This window comes from Otolemur garnettii, unplaced genomic scaffold (genome assembly GCF_000181295.1).
Source record: "Otolemur garnettii isolate 467f Iridium unplaced genomic scaffold, OtoGar3 scaffold00068, whole genome shotgun sequence".
Classification (NCBI taxonomy): Eukaryota; Metazoa; Chordata; class Mammalia; order Primates; family Galagidae; genus Otolemur; species Otolemur garnettii.
In genome coordinates, this window is record NW_003852463.1 from 6,225,895 (window position 1) to 6,238,331 (window position 12,437).

The following is a 12,437-nucleotide window of genomic DNA, read 5'->3' on the forward strand; positions in this document are numbered from 1 at the left end:
CTACAGGCACCCGCCACAATGCCTGGCTATTTTTTTGTTGCAGTTATTGTTTAGCAGGCCTGGGCTGGTTCAAACCCACCAGCCTCAGTGCATGTGCCTGGCGCCGTAAACACTGTGTTATGGGCACTGAGCCGGGAGATGAATTCTTACAGAGGTAACTGAGTTTCTCTCTGACTTCTTCATATCCAAGTGAAGGAACAAGGGAAAATTTTAGGTTGACTGAATTTACATTGGGACTGCCCATGCCAGGCCCCAGCCTTTCAGAGCCACTCTCTCTGCCAGGCAGGGAATGGGGTGTCGTAATACCTACTCAAGACCCTGAAGGAGGCCTGTTGCCAGTGCTGTAGCAGTTCTGTGCCTGCTGCCCTATCTCTCTTTTGTGTTCTGCTAGTATCACCTGCATTTACTGCATTCCTTCTTCTTAGAAAACTTGATGTAAGCCTTCTTTCCACCTTGACTCTATCTAGCCGAAATTCCTCATAGTTCAAGGCAGGTGGGATGGCATCCTTCCTGGCTTCAAGCTCAAATGCAGGTTTTTCTCTATTTTTGTATTTATTTAGCTTATTTTAAGAGGACCAGGAGGCAGGAGACTATCTATCCTCTTGCTGCCATTATTTCTAGATGTCCTAGAAGATAGGTCTCTTGACAGGCTCCACCTGATGAAATTATCAGGCTCTTCCCTGTTCCTGCTGTAAATCACATGGCTGCTCACAGCAAAATGAGTGGTCACAGGTAATCTGTATTACCCATGGGTCATCCAACCACTGGCCTGATGGATTGAGTTGGAAAAGCAGGAGTTTCTCCTGTATTACTCTTATGATTGAAGAAAAAAAAATGAACTTTAGAAAAAGAATTACTGAGTTAGAAAAAGGTTGGTTTAGTATAAGTGTAATCTAGAAGGCTTTGATGATAATGATATGTTCCCACCTTTGTTTTTGTTTTGAGGTAGGGAATCTCTTTTACTCAGGCTTGAGTTTAGTGGTGCGATTCTAGCTCACTGCAGTCTTGAATTCCTGGTTTCAAGCGATTCTTCTGCCTCTGAGTAGTTGGGAATACAGGTGTATGCCACCAAGCTCAGCTAACTTTAAAAGAATTTTTTTTTTCGGCTTGGCATCTCAGTAGCTAGGGCGCCAGCCACATACACCAGAGCTGGTAGGTTCAAATCCAGCCTAGGCCTGCCAAACAACCATGACAACTGCAACCAAAGAATAGCTGGGTGTTGTGGAGGGTGCTTGTAGTCCCAGCTACTTGGTAGGCTGACGCAAGAGAATCATTTAAGCCCAAGAGTTTGAGGTTGCTATGAACTGTGACTCCACATTACTCTACTGAGGGTGACAAAGTGAGATTCTGTCTCAAAAAAGAGACATGGTATCTTGCTATGTTATCTAGGCTAGTCTCAAACTCCTGGCTTCAAGTGATCCTCCCTCCTTGGTCTCTCAGAGTGTTAGGATTACAGGCATGACCAGCATGCCTGGCCTTTTTCTGCTTTTTGATGGCCATGTCCAGTAGGTTTTGCATCCTGGTAGCTAACAGTAATCATTATCTGTACTTGATAGATTATTTCATCATTTTTGGAGCTTATGGAAATGGGAGAGAGTGACTAAATAACCCTGGCAAAGAAAGAGATAGAAAGGATGAAGGATTAAAGGATCATCAGAAATCAAGGTAGAGTCCTTCCTTTTTTCTACAAGGCCATACAAACTCACTTTTCTGAGCTTATCTCCTAAAAGTCACCTGCTCCTCCCTTCTTAGTCTTTGACTATGCCAGGTGTGCTTCTGCCTGCACTTCTCTCTGCCCAGGGTGGTCTTCTTTCATATGGCCCCACAGTGTGCTCCCTGACCTTCACAAATTTGTTCCAATGTCACCTTTTCAGGGAGTCTTTCCCTAACCATTGATTTAAAATTGTCCACCCTCTTCCTCCATATACACAATCCTTAACACCCTTCTTTATTTTTCTCTACAACACTTACCATAATCTGATCTACTTTTAACTTTATATACAGTAGAACCTCCGTAGGTGACCACCCCCCCCACCTACATTGACCACGTCCTTAAGTTGACCTAAATTTTCATAGACCAGACATGTACCATAGGTACTAAGGCCGGTTCCTTATGTTGACCACCTCCATATATTGACCAGATTGCCACAGAACTTATAGAGGTTCTACTTTAGTGCGAGCTCTCTGAAGGCAGAGATTTTTGTCAGTGTTGTTTACTGCTACATCTCCAGTACCTACAAAACTGCCTGAAAAGTAGTGGTCACTTAGGATTTATAAAATGATCAGTGATTGGTGGCTTCTGGCATCACTCAGTAGCATTAAGACCATGGATGATGTATATCTACTGCAGGTTACTGAGTCTAAAAATGTTTTCAAGTGACCTGTAGATTTCTACCATTTTTCATTTATTTATTCAAGCATATCCTCAGTGAGTAAGGCACTCAGGTACCAGCCTGAGGTCCCTCTGGGCAAATTTATTCTGGCATCCTTAATACTAAGTGCAGCCAGTGACAGACAGCACAAAAAGATTCCTGTTGAAGCAAACCACTGGGTCTTGTGAAGACAATGTGTTTAATTATTGTGTATCCATGTGCAAGAGAAAGGTTTTGCCTGAGCATGGTTAGTTTGGGGCACCTGAAGTACTCCTTGTGGAGAATCTGGTGTGCATTTGGAGTATGGAGCCTGGGAGCAGCAGAGCCAGAACCAGTTGAATCTTCAGCTGAGTCCTGAGGACCACTTGTCCCTTCCCTAGTCATCTTTAGCATGCTTTTTTTTTTTTTTTTTGAGTCACGGTCTCACTCTGTCATGCTGGGTAGCGTGCTATATAATCATAGCTCACAGGAACCTCAAACTCTTGGGCTTGAGCAACCTCTTGCCTCTGCCTCTTGAGCACCTGAACCTATAGGTACTTGTTTTTCTGTTTTGTTTTGTTTTGTGTTGTTTCCCTGTTTTTCTATTTTTAGTAGAGATTCGCCTTACTCAAGCTGGTCTTGAACTCCCTGAGCTCAGGCAATCCACCTGTCTTGGCCTTCCAGAGGTGCTAGGATTATAGGAGTGAGCCACTGTGCCCAGCTGCCCTCAGTATGCTTTTTAAGTCTCTGCCTTGCCTGAGATCAGGTTCCTCTCTTCCTCCTTCTTTATTGAATCCTACCCCTGTGTCAGCTCGTGTGTTCCCTCAGTGTCTACTTCACAGTAGAGGTGACGGCATATGAATTTTGTCCGTGGCTCGGCGCCTGTGGCTCAAGCGGCTAAGGCGCCAGCCACATACACCTAAGGTGGTGGGTTCGAATCCCCAGCCTGGGCCCGCCAAACAACAATGATGGCTGCAACCAAAAAATGGCCAGGTGTTGTGGTGGGCGCCTGTAGTCCCAGCTACTTGGGAAGCTGAGGCAGGAGACTCGCTTGAGCCCAGGAGTTGGAGGTTGCTGTGAGCGTGATGCCATGGCACTCTACCTAGGGGGATAGCTTGAGGCTCTGTCTCAAAAAAAAAAGAATTTTGTCCATGGATATTATAGTGGGGCAAGAAGATAAGGGGATGAATTATCAGTGTGCATTTGGACGTGTTAAGCCTTAGAGGAAAAGGGGATCCCTTGCAGAGTAGAGGAACTACGAAAGCAGTGAAGCTATGTGGAGGCTCTGTACGCAACCACTGCAGAGCTGCTTTACTAGAATCAGATGTGACCAGGAAAGAAATAGACCATGATTTAAATCAGGCGTCCTCAAACTACGGCCCGCAGGCCACGTACAGCCCGCCTAGGACATTTATCTGGCCCACCGGGTATTTTTGCCACTGCTGCCTGTCCTGCTTAGCAGCCGACTCGTCCTGGGGCCTGCAGTCTGGCCCTCCAGCGGTCTGAGGGACAGTGAACTGGCCCCCTGTTTAAAAAGTTTGAGGACCTCTGATCTAAATTGTAGACATTTGTGACAATGCATTCTATGTTCACCTTGAGCTCCATCTCATATGCAGAGCTGCCTGACATTGAATGGTGTCTGGCCAGCCTGATTAATTTTTAATATTTGATTCTCTAGTAAGGTGGCTGGGCATTGAGGTACATCAAAGACAGCTTTTGTTTTTATGGAGTTGGTCAAAATAATACTGGAGAGTCAGGTTACTGTAACCTTGAGCTCTGGTTGTTCTGAAGGGATGAGATCAGACTCTTTAACTTCCCTGGTTTCAGAAGGATCTTTGCTTTTTGCAGAGCAGGTTATTTGGAACTGGGAGTGGGTATGCTTCCTGTTGGATCCTACACACTTTATTATTGGAAATGCCTTATTATCCAGCCGCAGATAGAAAACAGCCTCCGTGAATGAGGCTCCCAGTTCTGCCCATAATTTGAATGATGTCTGAGTTCTGAAAACCTACTGATAACTTCTGAAACACCAGAGAATTTAAACACAATGTTCTCTAAATAATACTTTTTACACCGTGAGTCCTCAAAGCAGATGATGATGATTTTGGTCTGGGTTCTTCTGCACAATATCTACTTAATTTTTTATTCTCCCCCATTTAAAAAATTACACATATAAACATTCTGTCTCTTAAAATCTTTTATTTTTTATTTTCTATTCTTTCTACTTAGCCCTTCATAGCAAAGGATGAAAAGTATCTGAGTGGTGAGGACCTTGTGTGATGAGAGCTTCTTTTAAGTAACTCATATGTACATTTTGCTATCTTTTGGATTGATGGCTGGTTAGGGAGGAGGGGGAAGGTAATGTAAAGGAAGATGACAGTGTGGACTCTGGTATGCTTTGTGAAAGCCCCCGATTCTAAGAGTGTAATTGGTAGGGGCAGAGCCTGTCTTTTATTTTCAGAATGAAGTTCTCTCTCTTTTCCTTGCTTGCTCATTATCTGTCTACCTATAAATATGCTTTCATAAGCTGGAAAGACTCCACATGGACTATGAGGCTCTACCCAGTCTTGCCTTACATGGAAAATTTTACAATAATCATGGTTACTTGTAGAATCAGAAGAGTTACTGATATTCCCACTGGAAAAAATAAACATTTAAATATTAGGGAAAGATGTTCAAATATTGAACATACCTCTTTATTGAATTTATAAGTCTTTTTCTTTTCTGACTTTTATAACTGATAAGTTATTTTAATGGATTTCTTGATATTCATCCATCTGGCCATTCATTCTTTTTTTTTTTTTTGAGACGGAGCCTCAAGCTATCCCCCTGGGTAGAGTGCCATGCATCACGTTCACAGCAACCTCCAACTCCTGGGCTCAAGCGAGTCTCCTGTCTCAGCTTCCCAAGTAGCTGGGACCACAGGCGCCCGCCACAACGCCCGGCCATTTTTTTGGTTGCAGCCATCATTGTTGTTTGGCGGGCCCAGGCTGGGGATTCGAACCCACCACCTTAGGTGTATGTGGCTGGCGCCTTAGCCGCTTGAGCCACAGGTGCCAAGCCTGGCCATTCATTCTTACCTTAACTTTATGAACCAACCTGATTTGCTATGGTCTATCATTTTTTTAATATACTGTCAGGTTCAATTTACTGTTATTTTATTGAGTGTCTCCTTATCTTTATTTGTAAATGGTTTAACATATAGTTTTCTATGTGCCAGAGTTTTGGTATTAGGGCTATACTTACTCTTTTTGTGTGATCTTAGTTTATGCAAGGAACAATGATTAGAGCCCAGACCTGCATAGCTCCAGGGTCTTTGCTCATGTCATTCATCATGACAGCCCACATCAAGGGAGGAAGTCCAGCCTCAGAATCCTGAATCTCCATGGCCACTAGGGTCTGGGGGCTGGACTTGCACTCACTTCATCCTTTTAAAAGTTGAACTTTTTCTTTTGAATTAATTTGAGACTTATATAAATGGGTCAAAAACAATATTAGTCTAGTGCAAAAGCAGTTGCGGTTGTGGACCATGAATTTTAAATCATTATAACTAGGCTCAAACACATCTTTATTATTCAGAATAGACCATTGCAATCAACTCATCATTGCCAATGAACAATACGTTTGTTTATTCCTATGGTGTAAAAATCAGTGCTTCAGGATTCGACAAACTCTTTTTTTTTTTTTTTTAAAGACAGAGTCTCAAGCTGTCACCCTGGGTAGAGTGCTATGGTGTCACAGATCACAGCAACCTCAAACTCTTGGGCTTAAGCAATTCTCTTGCCTCAGTCTCTGAAGTAGCTGGGACTACAGGCACCTGCCCCAACACCGGCTATTTTTTGGTTGTAGTTGTCATTGTTGTTTGGCAGGCCGGCTTTTCGAACCCTCCAGTGCTGGCACCCTAGCTGCTGAGCTACAGGCGCCAAGCCATGATTCGACAAACTCTTGGAAAACATGTTTTGTTACTGCATTCTGATGGTTGTGAAAGTATTTTCCCTACAAAAAGTTGTCGAGATGCTTGAGGAAGTAATAGTTGGTTGGCGAGAGGTCAGGTGATATGGCCGATGAAACAAAGTTTGTAGCCCAAATCATTCAACTTTTGAAGCGTTGGTTGTGCAGTATGTGATTGGGCATTCTCATGGAGAAGAGTTGGACCTGTTCTGCTGACCCGTGCTGACTGCATGCTTTGCACTTTTTGGTCCATCTCATCAACTTGCTGAGCATACTTCTCAGAGTTAATGGTTTTGCCGTGATTCAGAAAACTCTAATAGTGGGTCAGACTGGCAGCAGATCACCAGTGACTGTGACCTTTTATGGTGCAAGTTTGGCTTTGGGAAGTGCTTTGGAGGTTCCTCTTGGTGTAACCACTGAGCTAGTCGTCATCACCTATATGAAATTCACTTTCAAATTCACTTTTCATCACATATCACAATGTGATCGAGAACTGTTGTGTAGAATAAGACAAGACATCAAGGACGATTGTTCTGATTCTTAGTCAGCTCATGAAGCACCCACTTATTGAGCTTTTTCACCTTTCTAATTGCTTCAAATGTTGAATGACCATAAATTCCCATGTATTCTTCACTCAAGTTCACCAGTGGTTAATATTTTACCATATTTGCCTTATCATTCAATCTATATTCACATGTTTTTTTGAACCATTTGAAAGTTGTAGTGTATGATATCCCTTTAACCCTAAATACTTCAGTGTGTACTTTCTTTAAAAAAAAACAAAGTACAGATATAATAATTAGAATATTAACTGTGATATAAAACTATTGTCTAATCTGATTATTCATATTTTTACCAAGTATTGCATTAGTATCCTTTATAGCAAAAGAAAAACATTTTCTCCCAGTCTGGGATTTAATCTAGGATCAAACATTGTATTTAGTTGTCATGTCTCTTAAATCTCCTTTAATCTGGAACAGCTCCTTAATCTTACATTGCCTTTCACGACCTTGATGTTTTTATAGACCAGTTCTTTTTTTTTTTTTTTTTGAAGTTTTATATCTTTATTCAGAACGTGATTAAACCACAGAATAAAGTTCTTCTAGCATTATAAAATCCAACGTTTTGAAATCCTTTTGTAGTTGGCAATATTGTTTTTACATCTTTGATAACCCTGAAGTTTTTCATGCATTCAGGTATTTTGCATGATGTCTGATGTGATCAGCAATAAAGGTTGCAATGAAGTAGTAGCTGTGATCATAACCCTCTTGTAATCTAAAAACAACAGGGATTTTCTTTTCTGTGGACGCAGCTATGAAGTTATCAGGAAGTAACTGTCCATCTAAAAGAAACTGGTCATCTTTTCCTTGATCAATTAGTATGTCCAGCTGAGAACCTTGATAGGACTTCACAAGAAAGGTAGCATCATAAGCCTTCCATTTACTTTGATCTGGTCCTAAATATCCACCAAAGGCCTTTTTGCCCCAAGGACAGAGCACTGGGTTGCAAATTGGAGCAAATGCTGATACAGATTTGTATTTTCCAGGATTTTTCAAAGCACAAATGAGAGCTCCATGGCCTCCCATGGAGTGGCCAAAAATTGACATCCTTTGGGGGTCCACTGGAAAATTGGCATTTATGAGTTGGGGAAGCTCCTCTGTTATGTAAGAGTACATTCTGTAGTTAGTTTTCCAAGGATCTTCAGTGGCATCCACGTAAAACCCAGCTCCGGTACCAGAGTCCCAGCTGTCATCTTCTCCTTTAATATTGCAGCCACGAGGGCTGGTATCTGGAGCAATGACGACAAGGCCGTGTTCTGAGGCAGCTTGATGATAACCAGATTTTGATATAAAATTTTGCTCTGTGCATGTTAAACCGGACAGCCAATACAGTGCAGGGCACTTTCCACTTTCTGCCTTTGGTGGTAAGTAGACAGCAAATTTCATTTTGTAGTTTAGTTCAACACTGTCATGTTCAAAAACTTTCTGCAATCCCCCGAAGCATTATTGCTGGAAATCTGTTTCAAGGCCATTCTTCTCCTCGGCGGCCACAGCAGCGTAGCCGGAAAAAGTAGTCGCGACCAGTTCTTTTTGATAGGATGTCACTTAATTTGAGTAAGTCTGATGTTTCCTAAGCTTAGATTCAGGTTATGTGTTTTTGGCTGGAACGCCACAGCCATGTGTTTCAGTGCGTCGTAACAAGAGGCACATCATGTCTGTTTGTCCCATCAGTAGTGACTTTAATCACCTAGCTAAATGGTATCTGCCAGGCTTTTCCACCGTAAAGTTACTACTACTTTTTACTTTGGAATTCATAAAGGTTGTGTGAGGATACTTTGAAGCTGTATAAATATCCTGTTCCTTATCAAATTTTCATTCACTGATGTTAGCATGCATTCTATCTTTTGAGTGAATATAGACTATATACTTCTTAGAGCTAAAGTGAAACAAGAGAAAGTGAGTCATTCAGTCTACTGAGGCAGATCACTTCTTTTTTTCCCTTTTACACCCACTGCCTATGGTCTTTGGGTTTTGTCTTTGCATAAGTGAACTTAGTCACACACTGTTGGGAATAGTGATTGGCTGTAATTTAAAACCTTTGGGGCCTTCGTTTGCTCATCCCTGGCCCAACATGGATCCTTCCAGTTTATTCTGGTCACAAGTGCCTATTGAGTCTTTGGCCTATGGCTCTGTTCTATCTTTGACTCTTTGATCCTTTGTTTTTGCTTTTAAGGTGCTGTCAGTTGGAGTTCCAGTGTTGCTTCTGGCTACTAAGCCTGTCTAATCAGGCGCCCAGTTACTTATCTAAGCCCAGTTACTTATCCTTGCTGTGTTAAGGCTGCAGTTGTATGAGTCACAGAAGTAAGTTTTTAATATGTTGGAGAGGCCAGACTATGTATAATATAAAGAAATTTGAAAAAACCAAGTGGTATAGGGCAGCGCCTGTGGCTCAAGGGAGTAGGGCGCCGGCCCCATATGCTGGAGGTGGTGGGTTCAAACCCAGCCCCAGCCAAACACTGCAAAAAACAACAACAACAACAACAACAACAACAAAGCAACCAAGTGGTATATACAGGCATACCTCAGAACCATTGTGGGTTTGGTTTCAGACCACTGCAATAAAGCAAATACCACAATAAAGCAAGTTACACAAATTAATTGGTTTTCCAGTACATGTGGAAATTAAGTTGACCCTAGACTGTAGTCTGTTTCTAAGTATCCAATAGCATTATGTCTTAGAAATCAATATGTATACCTTAGTAAAAAATACTTTATGGCTAAAATATGCTAATAATCACCTGAGCCTTAGCAAGTTGTAATCTTCCTAGTGGAGGGTCTTGCCTTAGGTATTGATGGCTGCTGACTGATCAGGTTGGAGATTGCTGAAGTTTGGGATAGCTGTTAAAATTAGACATCAGTGATGTTTACTGCATTGATTGGCTCTTCCTCCCATGAAAGATTTCTCTGTAGCATAAAATGTTTGCTATTTGATAGCATTTTACCCACAGTAAAACTTCTTTCGAAGTTTGAACCGCTTCACCAGGAGTAGATTCCATCTCAAGAAACTACTTTCTTTGCTTATTCATAAGAAGCAATTCCTCATCCATTCAGGTTTAATCACGAGACTGCAGCAACTCAGTCACATCTGTAGGCTTCACTTTTAGGTCTACTTCTCTGGCTATTTCCATATCTACAATTACTCCCACCACCGAACCCCTCGAAGTCATCCATGAGGGTTGGAATCAGTTTATTTCCAACTCCTGTTAATGTTGATGTTTTGACCTTCTCCTGTGAATCATGATTATTCTTAATAGCATCTAGAATGGTGAATCTTTCTCAGAAGGTTTTCTATTTACTTCCCCCAGATCCATCAGAGGATCTGTCTGTGGCAGCTATAGCCTTATGAAATGTCTCTCATAAATAATAGGACTGGGAAGTTGATATTAGTCCTTGATCCATGGGCTGCAGAGTGGATGTTGCATTAGCCCGCTTGAAAATATGAATCTCCATCAGAGCTCTTGGGTGACTAGGTACATTGTCAATGAGTAGTAATATTTTGAAAGGAATCTTTTTTCTGAGCAGTAAGTCTCACAGTGGGCTTAAATTACTTAATAAACCATTCTTGTAAACAAATATATTGTCCTTCAAGCTTTGTTGCTCCACTTACAGTGCAGATTTGGTATAATTCTTTTTTTTTGAGAACACAGAGTATCAATATGTCACCCTCAGTAGAGTGCAGTGGTATCACAGCTCATACCAACCTCAAACTCTTGGGTTTAAGTAATTCTCTTGCCTCAGCCTTGTAAGTAGATGGGACTATAGGCACCCGCCACAACACCTGGCTATTTTTTGTTGTTGCAGTTGTCGTTGTTTAGCTGCCCCTGGCTGGGTTTGAACCCACCACCCTTGGTGTATGTGACTGGTGCTGTAACCACTGTGCTTCGGGCAGGCACTGAGCCACTTTGGCATAATTCTTAAGGACCCTAAGACTTTTGGAATGGTAAATGAGCATTGGCTTCAACTTAAAAGTCACTCCATGCTTTAGCCTTTAACAAGAGAATAAGCCTGTCCTTTGCAGCTTTGAAGCCAGGCATTGACTTCTCTCTAGCTATGTAAGTCCTAGATGGCATTTTCTGCTTCCAAGGTAAGCCTCTTCCATCTGCATTGAAAATTTGTTGTTTAGTCTAGCCACTTTCATCGGTGTTCTGATCTTCTGGATGGCTTGCTGCAGCTTCTACATCAGCCCTCACTGCTGCTTCTTGCACTTTTACGTTATAGAGATGGGTTCTTTCCTTAAACATCATGCATCAACTTCTGTTGGTGTCAGATGTTTTTTCCCATGGTTTCCTCACCTCTCTCAGCCTTTGTAGAACTGAAAAAAGGTAAAGCCTAGCTCTGGATTAGGCTTTGGCTTAAGGGAATGTTGTAGCTGATTTGATCTTCTTTCCAGACCACTAAAACTTTTTTCATCTCAACAGTAAGGCTGTTTTACTTTCTATTATCATTCATGTGTTCCCTGGAGTAGCGATTTTTTTTTCTTCCAAGAACTTTTCCTTACTTTCACTACTTGACTGCTTAGGTACTACTTAGGGCTAGAGTTCAGCCCATAATACTTTGACATGGTAGTGTCCCATTTCTTCAGGAGTCATGTTCCTGGCAGAAGTAACCCTGAAACATGGCTCTCTGTTATGTTGTTACCAGCACACCTCTGTCATGTTGTTCAGTATGAAGCCCTGGATTTTAAATCATTTATTTTGAAATACATTCATGCAAATAAACACATGACTAAGTTCAAGGTTATTTTCACAATAACATGACTCTCCTTTAAATTTTGATAAATATTCCTGAATGCCAGAGAATGGTGTGGAGGTAATAGCTCTTACCTTAGGAACTAGACATAGTCTTCACGGTCTTCCTGCTTGACCTGCAACCTTTACTTGAGTTCCCAAATGACCATGGACAAGTGTCTTATTTGTGAATGTCATTGGGTATGTGCATCATGGTGGAAAATAGTTGAATGACTGTGCTAAAATGTAGCCTTGAACTTAGAAACATTCTACTTCCTCCCTCCCTGTCCCAAAGAAAAAGTTGGTAGAACTCTCTTCCAAAAGCACATTCCCACTTGTCCCTCAGGAGAGAACCTATACCCTCTCTGAGTTTTTTTTATTTTTTTCTCTTTTATTAATGAGTGCTTATTCTTTGGTTTACTACTAAATTAAAAGCAATAAATTAAAATGGACAAAGATGCTTCCCTGACAATAGTGAAAAACTGTTCACCAACTACTGAGGTGAAAGCTGGCAGAGGATTCAGAGCATTGCAGTCTGGAGCTACCTCATGAGCGAAGGAGGTAGCTTTGTACAATTTAGTAGCTTCTGAAGCATCCCAGCGCTGAGTGCAAAACAGGTAATTAATGTTTGTAAGGATTTCTCCAATTATCTATAAAAGGTAGGATTTTATCTAGTATATAATTTGGAACATCAAGATGTAAATAATAGTTTATCTGGGAAACTTTTACTGCAATTAATTCACATTAATTATAAATATTCAGGCCAGGTGCCATGTCTCATGCCTGTAATCCTAGCACTCTGGCTGAGGTGGGAGGATTGCTTAAGCTCAGGAGTTCGGGAACAACCT

At 41.6% G+C, this 12,437-nt stretch overlaps 2 protein-coding genes across 2 annotated transcripts in view; one reads left to right on the forward strand and one right to left on the reverse strand.

The window, feature by feature from the left end:
- AAK1 (AP2 associated kinase 1) overlaps positions 1 to 12,437 on the forward strand; it is a 172,106-nt gene that overhangs the window by 45,455 nt on the left and 114,214 nt on the right. The window lies entirely within an intron of this gene.
- Positions 7,356 to 8,346, reverse strand: LOC100964065 (S-formylglutathione hydrolase-like). The gene is given in 2 exon segments (XM_023515270.1): positions 7,356 to 8,307; positions 8,310 to 8,346. Coding segments are annotated over 2 exon segments (846 nt in total). The 5' UTR covers positions 8,335 to 8,346; the 3' UTR covers positions 7,356 to 7,486.